At 35.5% G+C, this 19448-nt stretch overlaps 1 protein-coding gene across 2 annotated transcripts in view; it reads left to right on the plus strand.

Annotated features, from left to right (window-relative positions):
• PCCA (propionyl-CoA carboxylase subunit alpha) overlaps nt 1-19448 on the plus strand; it is a 373229-nt gene that overhangs the window by 132094 nt on the left and 221687 nt on the right. For both annotated transcript variants that reach the window (XM_036831147.1, XM_036831149.1), the window contains exons 10-12: nt 1706-1808; nt 8554-8648; nt 14089-14239. In XM_036831147.1, coding sequence (XP_036687042.1) covers nt 1706-1808; nt 8554-8648; nt 14089-14239 — 349 coding nt within the window. The remainder of the gene's footprint in view (nt 1-1705; nt 1809-8553; nt 8649-14088; nt 14240-19448) is intronic.

Raw genomic sequence — 19448 nt, forward strand, 5'->3', positions numbered from 1 at the left:
CTTCCATGTCCTGGCTATTGCAAATAGAGCTGCAGTGAACATTGTGGTACATGACTCTTTCTGAATTACGGTTTTCTCAGGGTATATGCCAGTAGTGGAATTGCTGCCTTATCCCAATTTAAATGAAATGTTATGGCATAAATGGAAAATTGATCATGTCTACATTTTGGAGTAACCCCACTAGACTTTAGGTGTTGTGAGGGCAGTTTCTGTTTTAATTTTGTATTTCCATCACATATATATATGCACCAGGCACATAGTTTCATGAGTAGTAAGTATTTATTGAATGAATGTATTACTGAGTGCTACAAATGATCTAAATGCAGTTTTCCATGAGCTCCAAAACATATTGGTAATGCTTTCAAACATGATAATTTATTTGGGTGACTTTGAGTTTTTAAATTTTTGGTATTTTTGATTTAAATGCAAAATGAAAACTTTAAAGTCGTTAGAGCAGAGACAAACTGTAAAGTACTATGTTTTTTCCTTGTGAATCATTGTATCCCACCTAATAAAAAGTTGGTTATATGGTATTGAAAACAATGGTTCATTGTGCTTTCGTTTCTTCGAGGTTTGTAGTCTGAGATCTGAACTCGATTCCCTAAAATCAAGGGAGTAATGGAGGACTAAGAAAACGTGATACCTTTTCTCTGAGAATGCTGAGAAATAGAAATTTTTGCAATATGTTTTCAAATTTATCCTTCTAGTCTGTGTTTACTTGCAATGTTGTATTTTCCAAGCACACAAACAAATGAGATAGTTATTTCTAATATTGCCAGATGGAGTGTTTGCAAATGAAAGGATTAAAAGAATTTTAATGTTAAACATTAAATACAGGTATTTGATCTGAAGATTAAGAAACTATTAATTACATATAAAAGGAATTAAATTTTATACTCTTGAGTATATCAATGAATGGAATATAACATACCCTAGTTAGCGTTAGGTAAGCAAGTTTGAGTTTTTAATAGACTGAGTGAACTCATTTCAAAGTGTATGACTTTAGTAAGCATATTTTAATAATGATAATATTTAAGTTATAGTTTGGAAATAAAATATACAAAGCAATAATTAAATTCATATTTTTATTAAAAAAATCAAACCTTTCTCTTTTAATTATTATTTTTGAACAGTTTTAAAGAAGATAAAATTGTAATGATCTGTATGGATGTGTGGGAGGTCATTGCTTTTAAAGTTGTGTATTTAAAATATCAGGGAGTCTTCTTGAGGACCTTCCTTTTGTATTCTTACTGAGTATATTTGCTGTGGCTTTGCCCCAGTTGTACAGTTGTCTAGGTCCTTTACATTTTTGTGTGCATCTTCTGACTTCTGAGTCAAATGGATATGCATTTTTATATATTTTTATTAGTGGAATTAAGGTATAGTAAGGTCAAAGAAATGAAATTTTATATGATTTGTATGGCTTATTAAAAATACCTCATTTTTAACAGTTGGTGAAATAAGTATTGGTGTTCCTGTTTCTATAAAAATCTAGGATCAGGGAAATTAAAGCATTCACCCAGAGTCACAGAGCTAGTGAGTAGAAGAGTTGCTCAACCAAAATTAATTCAGTTATTTGTATATTAAGTGAATTTTTCTCTGCTTTGTTCAGAAGTAAGCACAAATAAACCTTTAATTAGTTTTCTTTTATATCGAGGGCTGTATTTGTTTTGTGTTCGTTTGACTGTTCCGTTTTTCTTTACAGGGATGGTTTTAGATTTTCATCTCAAGAAGCTGCTTCTAGTTTTGGTGATGATAGGCTACTAATAGAAAAATTTATTGATAACCCTCGTCATATAGAAGTCCAGGTTGGTACATTTTAAGATGCTTTTGAATTATTATAACTTTAAAATAATATTGCTTACTCCTATTAGAAACACATCCTTTCTTACATTTAGAGTGATTGTGAAAGCTCCGGTATGTTCGAGTAAGTATGAAATAGAGAATGTACATAAGTTGATCGCCTCCCTTTGGAGTCTGGTATCCTTTCTTCAAAGTGCCAGAATGTTGATTGGATGGGGAATGATACAGAAGCCCAGCTCCAGAAAGCAGTAGTCACAAGATGTCCTTCCAGGCCGAATATATTCTACCTAGAGGCGCACTCAGTCCCCTTCTGATACTGGGCCACTTTGGGGCATTTTTAAAAGAAAAGTGCCTGACCTGGACTCTTGTATCATTTCGGTTCACAGATATCTGTGTGGCTTATTGTGACAGGCGTTCTGCTATTGGATAGAGATGAATAAATCATTTCTTCTACTCAGATTAAGATTGTAATCCATCTGTTAAAGTGGTTGTGGAGGTGTGGCTTTCAGTAAAAGAAAATGTTTTTTTCTGAAGTAAAACACAGATGAAGAAGGAACGTCTACCGAAATTTTCATTTTTCTGTCAGAAATGCCTTTTGCTAATTTTACACATTGTGGCTATGAATTGATATGTAACAATTGAAATTGATAAAATATAAATATCAGATTAGAAATCATATTGAAATGAAAGTATTATTATTTTTTTCTTAATTTTGTGTGGATAGAGTTCCAGAAAATTAAATAAAAGGTTATTTGCTGCCCTTGTGACTTCTGATGGGGCATAATAAAACAAAGTCTTAGATTTTGTCATTGTGTTTTCTAAGTTTAATTATCACTTTACATAGATATTATTTTTAGTTAGGAAATCTTCATGTAGATCCTCAAATCTTCCAGAGTGGAAAAAACAAATTGCAAACATATAATCCATTTATATTTTTAAAACATTGAACATAATGTATTTCTTTCTGAGGCTAGCAGATTTTGTTTTGTTTGTTAGTTTTTGTTTTTAGATATTCTAAATTGAAATATCACATATACAGTGAAGTCCACCTACGCGTACAGTTTAATAAAAATTTATTTATACACATGTGTAACTGTGTAACAACCATCCAGATCTGTACATGGATCATTTCTGTTGTATCAGAAGATTCTTTCATGCCACTTCCAGTCAGTCCTTCTCCTTGGCCACCAAAATTAACTGCTGTTCTGACATCTCATACCATAGATTGTTTTTGTTTCTTCTTGAACTGCATGTAAATGGAATCATACGATACATACTTGCTTGTGTTGGCTTCTTTCACACAACATCGTATCTGAGGTTCATGAGGCTGTGCCTTATCATTCGCTCAAAAATTGCTCTGTGGTGTTCCATTATTTGAATAACCTGCAATTTATCCATTTTTCTGATGGTGAACCTTTAGGTTGTTTCCATTTTTTTGATATTATGAATAAACTGCTATGTCTTTTTATGAACATACATACTTTCGCATATACTGAGGAGAGGGATTGTTGGATTACATGGTCAGGTTATGTTTAGTTCTAATAGATACTGTGGTTGTTCTATCAATAACATATACTCCTGCCCATGATATATGAATGTTTCCAGTTCAGCCATCTTTTCCAACATTTGGTGTTCTCAGTTTTTTTTTTTTTAAAGATTTTTTATTTATTGATTGATTCATTACTATGTTGGGTCTTCGTTTCTGTGCTAGGGCTTCCTGTAGTTGCGGCAAGCGGGGGCTACTCTTCATCGCGGCGCGCGGGCCTCTCACTATTGTGGCCTCTTTTGTTGCGGAGCACAGGCTCCAGACGCGCAGGCTCAGTAGTTGTGGCTCACGGGCCTAGTTGCTCCGTGGCATGTGGGATCTTCCCAGACCAGGGCGCGAACCCGTGTCCCCTGCATTAGCAGGCAGATTCTCAACCGCTGCGCCACCAGGGAAGCCCTGTTCTCAGTTTTTTAATGTTTAGCCATTTTATTGGACATGTAATAATATCTCTGTTTTAATTTGCATTTCCCTGATGAATATTGATGCTGAGCATGTTTTTATAAGTTGATTGACCAAAACTGGATATCTTATTTTGTGAAGCGACTGCTCAAGTCTCACCCTTGCCCCCCTTTTTCAAATTAGATATTTTAGAATTATTGAGTGTTCAGGGTTCTATATCTATTTTGATTATGAGTCCTTCACCACACACACACACACACACACACACACACACACAGCATATCTTCCCCCCATCTGCGACTTACCTATTCACTTTATTAATAATGTCTTTCAAGGAATAGAAGTTCTCAATTTTGTTGAAGTCCAGTTTAAGTCCAATTTGCATACCCAAGTTAGGAGCTTTATTGTTTTAGGTTTGGTATTTAGGCCTGTTACTCTCTTTGAATTTTTTGTTTGTTTGTTTGGTGTGAGATGGAGTCAAAGTAAATTTTCTTACATTCTCATACCCAATTTTTCCAGCATCATTTATTGTGGTGTACATTTGCTGTAAATTAAGTGACATTTGGTCACTGTCTTGTTTTGGTTTTGTAGTAAGTCTAAAAATCTGGTACTGTAAGTGCTCTAAATTCGTTGTTTTTCTTCAGATAATGTTGGCTTTTTTTAGATTCTTTGAGTTTCCATGTAACCTTTAGACTTTGTCTTGTCAATCTGTCTCTACCTTCTACCTACACTCCCACCCTCCCCCCACATCAGATGGGATTTGGATTATATTGAGTCTAGAGATTATTCTGGGGAGAATTAACATCTTAACAATATTGAGTTTTCTAAGCCATGAACTAGAATATCTCTTCATGTATTTGTGTCTTTAATGTCTCTCAGCATTTTTTTGTAGTTTTGAGTGTAGAGGTTTTATCTATCTTTCATTAGATTTATTCCTGGATGTCTGATAAGTTTTGACACTATTATAAATGTTATTTTCTAAATTTCATTTGCCTATTGATTGTTGCTTATATGTAGCAACAATTGAATTTTATGTATTAATCTTGTATCCAGTGTCCTTTTTAAATCCACTTGTTTATTTTTTGTGTTTTGGTTATCTATTGCTGAGTGATTAACCATCCCAAAATGCAGTGATTTGAAACATTTAAGGTTGTACAACAGTGTGAATGTACTTATTTAATGCCACTGAGTTGTACACTTAAAAATGGTTACAATGGTAAATTTTACCTATATTTTGCCACAATAAAAAAACTACACAACATTTAACTATTTCTTATTCTGTGGGTTGATTGGGTTCGGCTGGACACATCTTTTGCCTCACTAGGTGTCTGTCCACTGGGGCAGTAGTCACGTTGGGGCTTGACTGGTTTGGAACATCCAATGTTAGTGCCTTGGAGGATTGACTTGAAGATGAGGTCAGCCAAGACATGGGACAGCTGGGCCTCTCTCTTTCTCTCTTTATTCATTCTTGGGGCATTTCCACATGACTTCTCCATGTGGAATTTCTGTCAGGATATCCAGACTTCTATATTGAGTATCAGAGCTATGTGAAGTAGCCATTCTGCCTTTTAAAGTTTAGGTGGCACAGGATCACTTTTGTTGCATTTTGCAAGTCACTTGGCCAGCCTAGAATCATTGCCATAAGTGCTTATGTGTGCATACCGTGGTTTGTTATGTTCAGGGCTGTTTTTGGATACTAGTTATCACAACCCTTTCTGTGGCCCCCAATGATCATGTCCTTCCATAGGCAGAATATACCTACCTTCCTTCCAAAACCAGAATCTCATATTCAAACTTGGTTCAGGTATGGATGAGGCTTTTTGTGTATGGTTTCTCAAGAGCAGTTTTTGTGATGTGAACATCTGTATTTAAAGACAGTGTGACACTCACTTATCAAAAATACAATGATGAGAAAAGGATATGACACTGCAACGAATACCCCCTATTCAACAAGGTAGAAAAAGGGAGGCACACAGTATTCAATGGTTCTTAGCAATTGAAACCCAGAAATTCAAGCTGAGAGGTCCCTTTGGAGGGTTTTGTAATAATTCTAGTGGGAGAGGGTAGCACCTTGGGCCAGCGTGTGGTGGAGGTGGTGAGATGTGATTGAATTCTGGATATTTTGTGAAGGTAGACCAGATTTTCTAAAGATCGGATGTGATGTATAAGAAAAAAATAAGGCATCAAAGATAGTTTTAGGCTTTTGGCCTGGCGAATTGTAAGAATGGGACTGTCTTACTGAGAAGGGAAAGACTGTGAGAGGTGCATGTTTTGGGGGAGGAAATCAGGGTATGAAGATGGACCAATGAAGGTGGAGATGCCCATTAGATATCAAAATGTAGGTGTTGAGTAGACTGTTGGATATTTAAGTCTATAATTTAGGGGAGGTATTTGGGCTACCTTTCCTGTAAGATCCTAGAGGCAAAACTAATTTCCCTCCCTTTTCTATATTCCCCATCTAGCACTTATTTGTGCTATTCGAAGACCACTTATGCCATTTTATCTTTAGCTATCAGACTTTCCTCGTAGACGAAGAAGTCCTTGAGGGCAGAGGCTGGATCTTATTCATTTGTTGTCCCTAGCAACCAGGCAGTGTCCTTCACATTACTAATACTCAGTTAATGTTTGTTCAATTGTTTTAAATAATTATATTTCTACATAAGCTTTTAGTTTATTTTAATTAACCATGGTGTATATTCTAGCCGATATTTTTGAACTTAGGTGAAAATATCTCCCAGTAACTTAAATAGGCAACACAGATGTTTCCCATATCTGATCTACACTTGGAAGGTTTTTTACTTATTTTCTTCAGTTTTAATTAATTAATGTTAAATAATTTGTGCACATGATGAAGGGTATTCAATGAAAAGTAAGCCTTCTTTCACCCTTGTCTCCAAGTCCCCTGGTTTCTATCCCTAGAAGCAGGCACTGTTACTGTTTTTTGAATATCCTGCCATAGTCTGTGAAGTATATACATGTATATCAACTATTGTTTTTCACACGAGCTATCACATACTGTGTTCTTTCTCGTGCTGAAACTGTGTACTGGCAGTAGGAATGGCACAGCTTTGTGTGGTTTAAACCAGGGCACTGATGGCATTTTATGGGCTGGATCCATGGATGTTAAAGGGCTTGCCATTATGTGGAGCAGTCTATTATGATAAAGCTTTTTCAGTAAGCAGTATATCTGGGAGATCTTTCCCTATTCAGTACGTGCATATCTGTAAAGGGCTATATTAAAAGTTTAAAAAACTCATGATGTGTTTAAATATTAACTTCCCTTACAAGCACTTTTTATTTATAATGTTTTCTGGTTACTTTGTCTCTTCATTTGATTAATAGAATTCCCTGGTTGTCCAGTGGTTAGGACTTGGCGCTTTCACTGCCATGGCCTGGGTTCAATCCCTGGTCTGGGAACTAAGATCCCACAAGCTGCGCGGCACAGTTACACAGACTTCAGGGAAAAACAAACTTGATTCTGTGTATATTTGAATCTAATATTTTACAGTTGAAAATGTTTCGAAGAATTCTTGGTTATTGTGGCTTTATTTCTTGGAGACTAAGTCTACTTTCACTTCCACGTCAATTAGAATAAAAAAGAAGGTAGAATAAATTTAACGTTTAAAAATAGTTCTAGATGTACTTCATGCAGTCACCTTTGAGTCTTAGAAATAAAATTCCAACTTACTGGCATTTCATTACTGTAATGTTTTCCTTTGTTTGGAAGCATTCTTGAGGTTTAGGTAGGTTTTATTCCTAAAAATTAACCTTGCAGTCATTTATTAACTGTTCATTTTATAGTTTATTATACTTGTTAAACCATGATCTCTTTTGATTTGATGTTTTCAGCAGCCATATAAAATATTAAGATGATATTATCTACTATTTATAATGCATGGGAAAACAGTGACTTGCCCAGAGAGGTGGCATAGCTGTTTGGAGCTTAAATTAGTGCCTTGTTTTTGGCTTCTAGAAGAGCTTTTACCTCCGTGAACTTAAATATGTGCATTCAATAATATGCATCTACTCCTTAATCATGAAAATAGATTAATCTGTTTCTGAAGATCAAATATTCTATGCAAAAACATTAATAAAGAGCATGTTTTACTGCTCCCAGATTTAGCTAATAAGATATATGTTAAATTTGAATTTCAGATAAACAGTGATTTTTTTTTTTTTTTTAAAGTAAAAGTATGTCCCATTCAGTATTTGGGATATATTTTTATTAAAATTAAAAACTCCAGTTTATTTCCCATTATTACAAATGGGAAAAAGCATAATGTTATATATTAACCCCAGACCTTTTACCAGTTTCTTATAACAAAAATAAAGCACAGTAAAAATATCCATATATAAGTAACAGACTACATACTGGTTGCAAATGAAATAGCATTTCCTGATCAACAGACACGATAATATTAACATCAAACAGATGTTTGTAATAATACTTGTGGCTCTCCTACGTGCCACCGAAATCTAGAATATATTCCCTTTATTGATACTCATTGTCCCTCACAAAATTGGAACAATTGATTCTGATATTTTACCCAGTGTGTTGGAAATGTAAGATGAGAATTTTTTCCTCAAGTCTTTAATAAAAATGTTCAGTTGAGTTTTGGAGTGGTAAATGTAAAATTTTCCTCCACTAATGTCAACCAAAAGAAGACTGTATTTGAGAGGTACATATGTTTTATGAGGTTGGAGTGTTAAAATCCAAGGGGTGTTGCGTGGAGAAAATGTTAATTGGGCACATATGCTATGGAGATGGCTCTGTAATTTTTCAAGTGGTATTATTGCTCTTTCAGGTTTTAGGTGATAAACATGGGAATGCCTTGTGGCTCAATGAAAGAGAGTGCTCAATTCAGCGAAGAAATCAGAAGGTGGTAGAGGAAGCACCAAGGTAAGAGCTTCTCCCAAGGAAACTTTATAGTAGTCTGATTTTTATGTATTTCATATATTTCTTTCCCATTTTATTAGCTAAAATTGCTTTACTAGTAATAGTAGAATCTATTAGTGTGTATATATTAAAAATTTTCCTCATTGATGTGTAATTGACACATAATTATCTCTTTTTTTTTTTTTAAATTATTTATTTATTTATTTTTGGCTGTGTTGGGTCTTCAAACATAATTATCTCTTGAACAGCACAGTTGTTAAGGGTGCCGACCCTCCATGCAATTGAAAATCCACATACAGCTTTTAAAGTAGGCCCTCTGTATATGTGGTTCCTCTGTATCTGCAGTCAACTGACCTTGGATCTTGTAGTTCTGTAATATTTAGTATTGAAAAGTGTAAGTGGATCCTCACAGTTCAAACCTGTGTTGTTCAGGGGTCAACTATATTAGTTTAAGGTTTACAATATAACAATTCAATATTTGTATATATTGTGAAATCACCATAGGAAGTCTAATTAACATCCATCACCATATATAGTTACAGAATTTTTTTTTTTGTAATGAGAACTTTTAAGATCTACTCTCTTAGCAACTGTCAAGTAAGCAATACAGTATTATCATCTGTAGTCACCATGCTGTACATTACATCTCCATGACTTATTTATAATTGGAAGTTTGTACCGTTTATGTCCCCCTCCCCCTCAACCGTCAATCTGATTTCTGCATCTGTGAGCTTGTTTTTTTTTTTTTTAAAGATTCCACATATAAGTGAGATCATACAGTGTTTGTCTTTCTCTGTCTGACTTATTTCAGTTAGCATAATGCCCTCAAAAGTCCATCCATGTTGTCACAAATGGCGAGATTTCATTCCTTTTTTGTTTTTTGGGTCTTTTTTTTTTTGGCTGTACAGCTTGTAGGATCTTAGTTCCTTGACCAGGGATCGAACCTGCACGCTTGGCAGTGAAAGCACGGAGTCCTAACCACTGGCCTGCCAGGGAATTCCCAAGATTTCATTCTTTTTTATGGTTGAATAATATTCCACTGCATGTGTGTATGTGTGTGTGTATATATACATATATATAATATACATACATATATATATACCACATTTCTTCATCCATACATCAGTGGACACTTAGGTTGTTTCCATGTCTTGGCTATTGTAAATAGTGCTGCAGTGAACGCGGGGGTGCATGTTTCTTTTCAAGTTTGTGTTTTTGTTTTCTTCGGATAAATACCCAGAAGTGGAATTGCTGGATCGTATGGTAGTTCTGTTTTTAACTTTTAAAGTAACTTCCATACTGTTTTCCATAATGGCTGCACCAATTTACATTCCTACCAACAGTGCACAAGTGTTCCCTTTTCTTCACATCCTTGCCAACACTTGTTATTTCTTGTCTTTCTGATAATAGCCATCCTAGCAGGTGTGAGGTGATATCTCATTGTGGTTTTGATGTACATTTCCCTGATGATCAGTGATGTTGAGCACCTTTTCATGTACCTGTTGGCGATCTGTGTGTTTTCTTTGGAAAAGTGTCTTTTTAGATCTTTTGCCCATTTTAGAATCAGATTTTTTTCCTGTTAACTGGGTTGTATGAATTCTTTATGTATATTGAGTACTAACCCCTTATCAGACATATGATTTGCAAATATTTTCTTCTATTCAGTAGGTTACCTTTTCATTTTGTTGATAGTTTCCTTGGCTGTGTAGAAGGTTTTTAGTTTGAAGTGGTCTTAATGTATATTTTTATAATTAAGAATTTGCCACTTGATCTTTCTCAGTACTTCAGTGCATGAAAGTGAGAGAATACTTGAACAAGAAGTTGAGGTTTTATTAGAGGAAAAAGTGGGGTGATAACCCACTCTGACTCCCATAGTCTTCTAGGTAGCCTAGATCCTGTTGGTGTGTCTGAGCACGTGGAATTTCTGGGATACCTACCTTCTGGGCTCTCCGGTTGGCAAAAGTTTCATAAAGTTGATCCTGAATTTCCCGAGTTTATCCTACCATGAAGAGGCTTTTGGGGCATGGTTCTTAGAGATTCCTTGATTCATCAGAACTACTTTGGGCACTTCTCCAAGCCACCTGTCATGTGTTTGGTGTAGCAATTTCATGGAGCTTTGTTTCTACTTTGACGCTAGGTTGGTATTTATATATATTCTGGTTTCCTCTTAGTTCTTAAAAATCCCCAGTTGAGTGTTCATTGGTATTTTTAGTAACCAGACATTAAGGAATATAACCAATTGTAGCTTAATCAGCATAGCCAGTGTGCCTTGAAAAAATGTGCGTGTGTGATTTCTGAAAAGATTAGGTCTGAATATGAGTGGATTTTTAAAATCACAGAGTATTGGTAAAAATCAAATCCTATATCTCCCTCAAATTATAGATTTAAATATCCAACAGTCTGCTCAACACCTACATTTTGATATCTAATGGGCATCTCAACCTTCATTTGTCCATCTTCATACCCTGATTTCCTCCCCCAAAACATGAACCTGTCAGAATCTTTCTCACCTTCACCATGTTATGAAGAACAGCCCTTTGTGGCCTACATGGGGTGTAGCCCTTTATCTCTTGGCCCAGAACCAGGATGTAAGACGAATGGAAGAAGAGAACCAAAAGGAACGTTCTGTGTCTTTAGGAAGAGTCCTAGAACCTGCCGGTGTTGTTGACTTGGCAGTGATCCGAAGTTAGGTACTTTTCTAGGGAGTCTGGGATATGTCTGTTTTCCGGAAGTAACCGTGTGCCCAGCTAGTTGAATGGAAAAAGGGGACAGGGGATGATGGTAGAACAGTAGTAGTCTGTGACACACCACTTTTGCAGTCTTATGTTTTCTTATCTTCTTGCCTTAACATTTCCAATATAATTAACTTTCTCTTTTTATTCGAAATCCACTCAAGTCTTACCTGGGATAGAAATCTTTCACAGACTGGGAACCTTGAATCATGATTTTTATTTGTTTCCTTTCTTTCTCTAGAAATGTAAGTTTTTCATATGAACATCTATTAATTTAGAGAAAAATCCAAGGAAAACTTAAAGCAGTAGGAAAAAAAACTAGAACCGATTGTTAATAGTGACTTGATATGTATTTGTGTATTGTGAAATATTAAAATAAATGGAATATGCAGTTTTCAATTCCTGGAGTAAGAATCTCCCTCTGTGCTTTGAGTGCAGTGGTAAGCTTGCTTGCAGCTCTGAGTATCACTAGCAGAGTTTATGACAAGGGAAAGAATAAGACCAGACAGGACAAACATAGTTTTACTCACCTGTGCTTGAGATTATCCAAATGTTACGATGTTAATCTTTAGTTGCATTTCCTTTTTTTTCTTTTTGGTTGCATTAATTTTGTCAGCCATTATTGTTGAAATGTCATCTATGCCTGTATTTGTTAGGTTAATGCAGAACTGTTATTTATAATAGGTAGATTAAGATTCATAACATCCGAATCCAATGATGAATCCTAATGTCATCGACAGGGAGACAGTATGAAGTACACTTCCCACCTGTGAAGTATCCTTGCCTCGCCCTCAGCCAGTCAAACCTGAATCTATTCAAGGCTCTAGATCTAATCAGCAGTTTACAAGAAATAGAAATGTAATATGGATGTTAAAAGACCTTGTGGACATTGCGTGTAGAGGAATGAGACAGGAAAATGACCAGATCCTTGGCTTAAAAAAAAAAGAAGAGGGCATTACAAGTTAAAAGAATCATAAAGATGTAAAAACCAGTCAAATGCAGTGGCTAGATCTTATTTGGATCCTGATTCAAAGATATGAGCTCTAAAAAGATATTTATGAGATAATCCAGGAAATTTGAATACTAACTGGATATTAAAGCTATTAAGGAGCTCTTGTTAATTTTAAAAGTGTGATTATGTTATAAAAGAGTACTTATAGAAACAGATATGGAAGAAGCAATACCTAATTTGGGATTTGTTTTAAAAAAAAAAAAAAATGGGGAAGTTCCCTGATGGCCTAGTGGTTAGGATTCTGGGCTTTCACTGCTGTGGCCTGGGTTCAGTCCCCGGTCGGGGAACTGAGATCCCATAAGCTGCGTGGCACAGCCAAAAGAAAAAAGGGGGGGGGGTGGGGCTGGTAGAAAAGTGGACATGCAGCATAGACAAAACAAGAACAGCTATGTAGTAATAATTGTTACATATGGGAAGCAGGTATGTGCAAGTTCATTATACTCTTCCATAATAAAAAGTTCATGAAATGTCATCTAAATCTTACACATTTGAGAATAATTTTAATCCACAAATAGAAAAGTAGTCAGTGTTTTATTTCTCAGAGCCTTTTTTGCATAGAAGCAAAATATGTGAAAATGCAGAAATGATTTGATAATATTCTTTTCAGGGTTCATTGAAACCCTTTACTTGCCTGCTGGAAGGTGCTTTTTTATTGTGAAATAAAAGTTTTGAGGATTTATTAGATGTACAGTGGATTCTTGTTATTTGTGGTAGTTATGTTTTTTTTTTAATTAATTAATTTATTTTTGGCTGTGTTGGGTCTTCGTTGCTGCGTGCGGGCTTTCTCTAGTTGTGGCGAGCAGGGGCCACTCTTTGTTGCAGTGCACGGGCTTCTCATTGTGGTGGCTTCTCTTGTTGCGGAGCACAGGCTCTAGGCATGAGGACTTCAGTAGTTGTGGCACGTGGGCTCAGTAGTTGCGGCTCGCAGGCTCTAGAGCGCAGGCTCAGTAGTTGGGGCACATGGGTTTAGTTGCTCTGCGGCACGTGGGATCTTCCTGGACCAGAGCTTGAAATTGTGTCCCCTGCACTGGCAGGCGGATTCTTAACCACTGCACCACCAGGGAAGTCCTGTGGTAGTTATGTTTTATAAAGTCACTGTGAATACTGAATTAATAAATACTGAAGCATTGCTCCCAGGGGAGATACAGAATTAAGTTTCTGTGAGCCTCTGGTCAGAGCATTTTCATCAGCCGATCAATACATAACCTTGTTTTGTATGTGTTTCTGTTGAAAGACACCTTATTTTAATATATACTATTGATTCATTAACATTGAACTCACCGTCTTGGCCAGCAGTGCTATAATGCTTGCCTGAAGGAAGCTCACCCAATACACGTTTTCTCCATAGGGCACGACTTCCAATCTTACTTGGAGAAATGAATACATGTTAAATTTTACTCATAGAAAACAACTACTTGTGCTAAAGTAACTGTATATTTTATAGATTGATTGAAGTTGCAGTGTAGTGTGGAAAGTTCAAATGTTTTATAAAAATATTAAGTTGATTTATTTAAATATGTTATGCTTAATAACACAATAAGCATACATTATAAGCATATGTAAAGCATATAATATGAAATCTTAAGTTGATACAGATGATCATATCTGAGTAAACGTTAAGAAAATTTTTATGTAATGCACACAAAAGGTTACTTAATTTTTGTTCAAAATGAAGGAAATTACTCTTTCTTATTTGCAGCCTTTTTCTGGATTCTGAGACTCGAAGAGCAATGGGAGAACAAGCTGTAGCCCTTGCCAAAGCAGTAAATTATTCTTCTGCTGGAACCGTAGAATTCCTTGTGGACTCAAAAAAGAATTTTTATTTCTTGGAAATGAATACGAGACTCCAGGTAACAGAAACTCTGGTTTTCATTCCTCTTCACGCCTCTATACTTTTCCCTTCTTCACCACCCCTTTTTGTGTTATAAAAGCTAAAAATCAACTCCTTCAAGTGTTAAATATTTAGTTTTTATGCTTGTGCTAAGAAATCTGTTGTAAATGACAGGTAAGTATCAGGTTAATGGTCAGTGTCTAGCCCTTCTGCTTTGTTACTGTTAATACTTCATATTGGAAATTCCTTTTTTTTTTTTTTTTTCTTGAACTTTCTTGATGAAGTGCATTAGTTAGGGTTCATGTGCTGATAAGAGAAACTACTCTAGATATGATAAACAGAAAGGGATTAAGGGCTTACCAATCACTGGAAGGGATGGAGGAAGGAAGGGTATCTAGAGTGAACTTGCAGTAATGACTCTCAGAACTGTACCACCCAACCTGGCTTCTAGAGGAACTGACACCTCTGCCACAGTTATGAGGTTGAGAAATCAAGCGGCTGCCCCGGAACTTGACTTTAGGGACATGCTTCCTCAGTTTCAGTCAAGGTCTCTGGAAGCCACTGGTGCTGTAACTCACTAGTGGCTTTATTTCCTTCCTTCTTCCCCCTTTTCTTTGATTTAAATTGTAAACTAACACACACATACAGAACATTACATAGAATACAAATGTGTAGTTGAAAAAATTATTAAAAGCAAGAGTTCACGTAAGCCTCAGTAGGATCGGGAAGTACCAAAATGCCCAGCGCTTCTTACCCCCGCCCCTCAACTTCTTCCCCTTCTCAGTGATTCCGCCTCCATCTTCTTATTTACTATTCTGACTGAATTCTAAACATCTCCTTATATTTCTGGATAGTTCTTCCTTTTATTTATGCACACCTAGGAAATAGAATTAATTTTGCCTGTTTCTTATTTCAACTTTAAATCAGTGGGATCATATTGTATGATTTTTATATTTGGTTTCTTTTCTCAACATTGTGCTTATGAGATTATACCATGAGACTGATTTTCATTTACTGTGGCAGAATTTATGTATCTAGATGCATTTTGAGACCAATGGTAATACATATTTATAGTTGTATAGGTATTAACCTCAGTAGTTTTTGCTCAAAACTTACGATACTCCTGCTTGAAATAACTTATTTAGCTTGTATTCTATTCTTGTGAACATCTTTAGAAATGGCAGAATTTTGCTTTTTAAAGATTAATTTGATTTTGATTAAAAATATGTCTTTATAATGAAAATGTCTAATTAGATAATTAGCTGGGAAATCAAGTTTTTGATTAAAATGGAGACTATTATGTCATGATGAGACTAATAGCTTGTAATACGATTCTGAACGCAATTTGAAGTGACTACAGTATATTTTTATTTTATTCAAGGCACAATACTAGATGGTTTAGTTGGGGTACTTAACAGAATTTGCAAAATTAATAACCAGTGTTTGTTTAGGGCACTTTGTTACTATGTTCTAATTTTTTTTCAATCTATTTATTTTTTATTTGTTTCTGGCTCATTTATCTCAGCCTGTAAGTTTTTTTAAGTTTGGCCCATGGTTGTTTTTGGTATAAGACTTCTGAAAGTTGATATTTATTATCAAATAATTCTGTGTAGGGAGTCTAAATCATTTAGGTACCTACGTTTATAGTTTGTTTCATGGATGGCTTGCCAGGAAATGTTATGTTCAGTACCCTCAAAAAAGATTATAAATGAATTTCAGGAAAAAAATGAAATTCATAAAGAATTTTATCATATTAGATCTCATAGTACCTAATTTTATGCTGTTGAATAGCACTTTTATAATTTGTCTCCCATTTAATGTGTAACAGTATCTCTTTTCTCTCTTGCATTTGCTTCCAGTGGCAGTAATCTTGTCAGTTACCAGACAAATAAATTTTGATTTTTTTAAGAAGCATCTGTGTGATGGAGGGATATTTGGTGGTGGAGGGTGAAACTGAATGGGAGCATGAAAAAAGGATCTTGGATTTCATAGTATTCAGAAAGACATTCTTAGATATTTCAATGACGTCTTTCTGATATTGTTGAAACAATTCAAATGTCCTTTTAATAGTAGATTTTCTGTTTCAAATTTCTTTGCTAACCTTAAATTATAATACTTAAGGCACATTCACCAAATTGTTTATCTTCTAAGATATATGTTATCTCTATTTAGTGTTTCAGTTTGAGCCTGGAGAGCTATAATTTTCTTTGTTTTTTTTTTTTTTCCTTGAGATTTCCTGATTGAACTGTCACTTTTTCAAGCTTTAGTACTTGTACATTTTTTCCTGGTAACAGAAATGTCAGTAGCATCTTCACTTTGCTAGATTTTCTTAAGAGCGATATTTGAAATAAATACTGTTTCTCCTTAAAGAGAAACACTGAGAAAGTCACCAGGTTTGGTGCATAAATACTGGTTTTGTTCTCAGTCTGGTCAGAATTTATGTATTAGGATTATCTGTGCTATCCCCATATATGTTTGTTTTTAAAGTCATTGTTTGCTTTTGCTGAAAGATAAAATTCAAATGCTTTTGCATTACAAGTCCCTTTTCTCTGTGGCCTTAATCTCTCCTTTCTTTTCCCTGAATTCAGTTTGACCTCTGTGTGCCTTTTATCATGTTACACCTATGCTTGGAACGGTCTCTGTTCATTTCTCCTGGTAGGAGTGCACATATGTATCCCCCCATGCTCACCTGTTTCCTTCTGTCTTCATTTGAGAGATGGATAGATAGATGGATACTTTACCAAAAAATACAATTTTATTAAAATGTTATTTTAATGAAATAAATGATATGTAATTTTGCTTGAATAACTTTAGTTTCCTACTTTATTGAGTTGAAATACTAAGAATTGGTAATACTTGGTTAAAAGAAAATCTAAATTGTTCAGAAGAGTATACATTGGAAAAACAACTTCCCATACCACGTTTTTGTTACCACAACCATGTATTTTTCCTGTAGAGGCAACCTTTTGTTTTACTTAAAAATATATCTTTTGTAGTATTCCATACCTAATTTAAAGCATTATCTTCTTCATTTTTGTGATTTTTAATGTTCAGTTGTATGGATGTACAGTCATATAATTTCATTAGTTTCCTAGTGATAATTTTTGCAGTATTCTGCTCTAGCAAATAGTGCAATTATTGAAAGACCCTATACGTCATCATTTTGCACATGTGGAAGTAGAATTGCCTGGAAAGTGATATGTCCTTTTATAATTTAGTGAAGTATTATCAAGTTGCCTTTTATAGAAGAACTTACCTGGCCAAAAGGCAAGTTTTGCCTTTGGATCTTTGTATGGTAGTGGAAAATGTGTCACATTTTCATTTTTCTTATTATGAGTGAGGATGAATTTTTCTTCATAGATTCCTTTACATTTCCTGTGCCCTTTGGGTTTTCTTATTGACTTATAGATGTTTTTATTTTTTCAGGAAGTTAGCCATTTGTGATATCATCAGGAAGCACTGCTCCATGAATATTTTCCCATTTTTAAAGAGTGAGGGCTTTCTAACCAAAGACCTCTGGCACCTGATTAAATGATAACAGCTTTAAAGATAGAGAGCTAGAGTGAAAGTCTTATCTTTCCCCAGAGCCATTTGTTGACATTCCAGATTGGTAAATAGAGGCCTTCCCCCTCTCTCCCCAGAAGGATTTGTTTACTTCCCAGAGCCAGTTTGCTCTCTCTCCAGGGATGAAGAAGGGCAGACATGCCAGGAACTCTTTTTTTAAAAAAAATTATTTATTTATTTATTTATTTTTGGCTGTGTTGGGTCTTCGTTGCTGTGCGTGGGCTTCCTCTCGTTGTGGCGAGTGGGGGCTACTTTTTGTCGCGGTGCGTGGGCTTCTCATTGCAGTGGCTTCTCTTTGTTGCGGAACATGAGCTGTAGGCGCACAGGCTCAGTAGTTGTGGCTCACGGGCTCAGTAGTTGTGGCTCACGGGATTAGTTGCTCCGCGGCATGTGGGATCTTCCTAGACCAGGGCTCGAACCCGTGTCCCCTACATTGACAGGTGGATTCTTACCCACTGCGCCACCAGGGAAGTCCCCAGCAACTCTTACATAAGCTCTGAGATAAATATTTTTGGGGTTCCGCCCCTGTGATAGGTGCACAACCCCCTGCACGCACAGGGACGTTAGACCCATGGGGAATTGGGATGTGAGAAATGGTGTGAAGATGCTCTGTGAGTAAACAGTTGCTTCCTTCTCCAGTCCGGAAACTGTGTTTGTTTCATGGCAGGATTAACAAATGAAATGTAGATATACAATATACATATATGGTTTGTGGCTACTTTTGTCTCACCTGTTGCCTGTCTTTTTGACTTCGTATATGTTTTTTTTTCCTAGGGAGAAAATTTTTGTTTTTAAATTTTGCAGTTGAATTTCTGAATCTCTTTATCATTTCTGATGTTGTGATATACTTAGACTTTTCCTATTCAATTATAATTGAAACATTTTTCTTCCATGGTTTCTTTTAGTACTGATTTCATCTTGCTTGGTGAAATTTTCACTTCATCTGGAATTTATTTTATTTTATTGTTTTCAAATGGCTACCTGTTTGTCACAGCCATTATTGAATAATCATTCTTTTCAACATTAATTAGAAGTCATTTTCATTATGTACTAAATTCTCATATGTATGCAGATGTTTACTATTTTCTTTTTTTAACCTTTCTGTTTATTTATGTGCTGGTACCACACTATTTTAGATGTTATATCTTTTTATTATAATGCAGCATCCAGTAGGAATAGTCTTTCTGATTACTCTTACTTTTCCATGTGAAGCTTTTGGGTTTTTTTTTTTTTAACATCTTTATTGGAGTATAATTGCTTTACAGTGGTGTGTTAGTTTCTGCTTTATATCAAAGTGAATCAGCTATACATATACATATATCCCCATATCTCCTCCCTCTTGCATCTCAAAGGTGGTCACAAAGCACTGAGCTGATCTCCCTGTGCTATGCGGCTGCTTCCCACTAGCTATCTGTTTTACATTTGGTGGTATATATATGTCCATGCCACTCTCTCACTTTGTCCCAGCTTACCCTTCCCCCTCCCCATATCGTCAACTCCATTCTCTAGTAGTTCTGCATCTTTATTCCCGTCTTGCCCCTAGGTTCTTCATGGCCATTTTTTTTTCCCCTTAGGTTCCATATATATGTGTTAGCATATGGTATTTGTTTTTCTCTTTCTGACTTACTTCACTCTGTATGACAGACTCTAGGTCCATCCACCTC

Source organism: Balaenoptera musculus, chromosome 18 (genome assembly GCF_009873245.2).
Source record: "Balaenoptera musculus isolate JJ_BM4_2016_0621 chromosome 18, mBalMus1.pri.v3, whole genome shotgun sequence".
Lineage (NCBI taxonomy): Eukaryota > Metazoa > Chordata > Mammalia > Artiodactyla > Balaenopteridae > Balaenoptera > Balaenoptera musculus.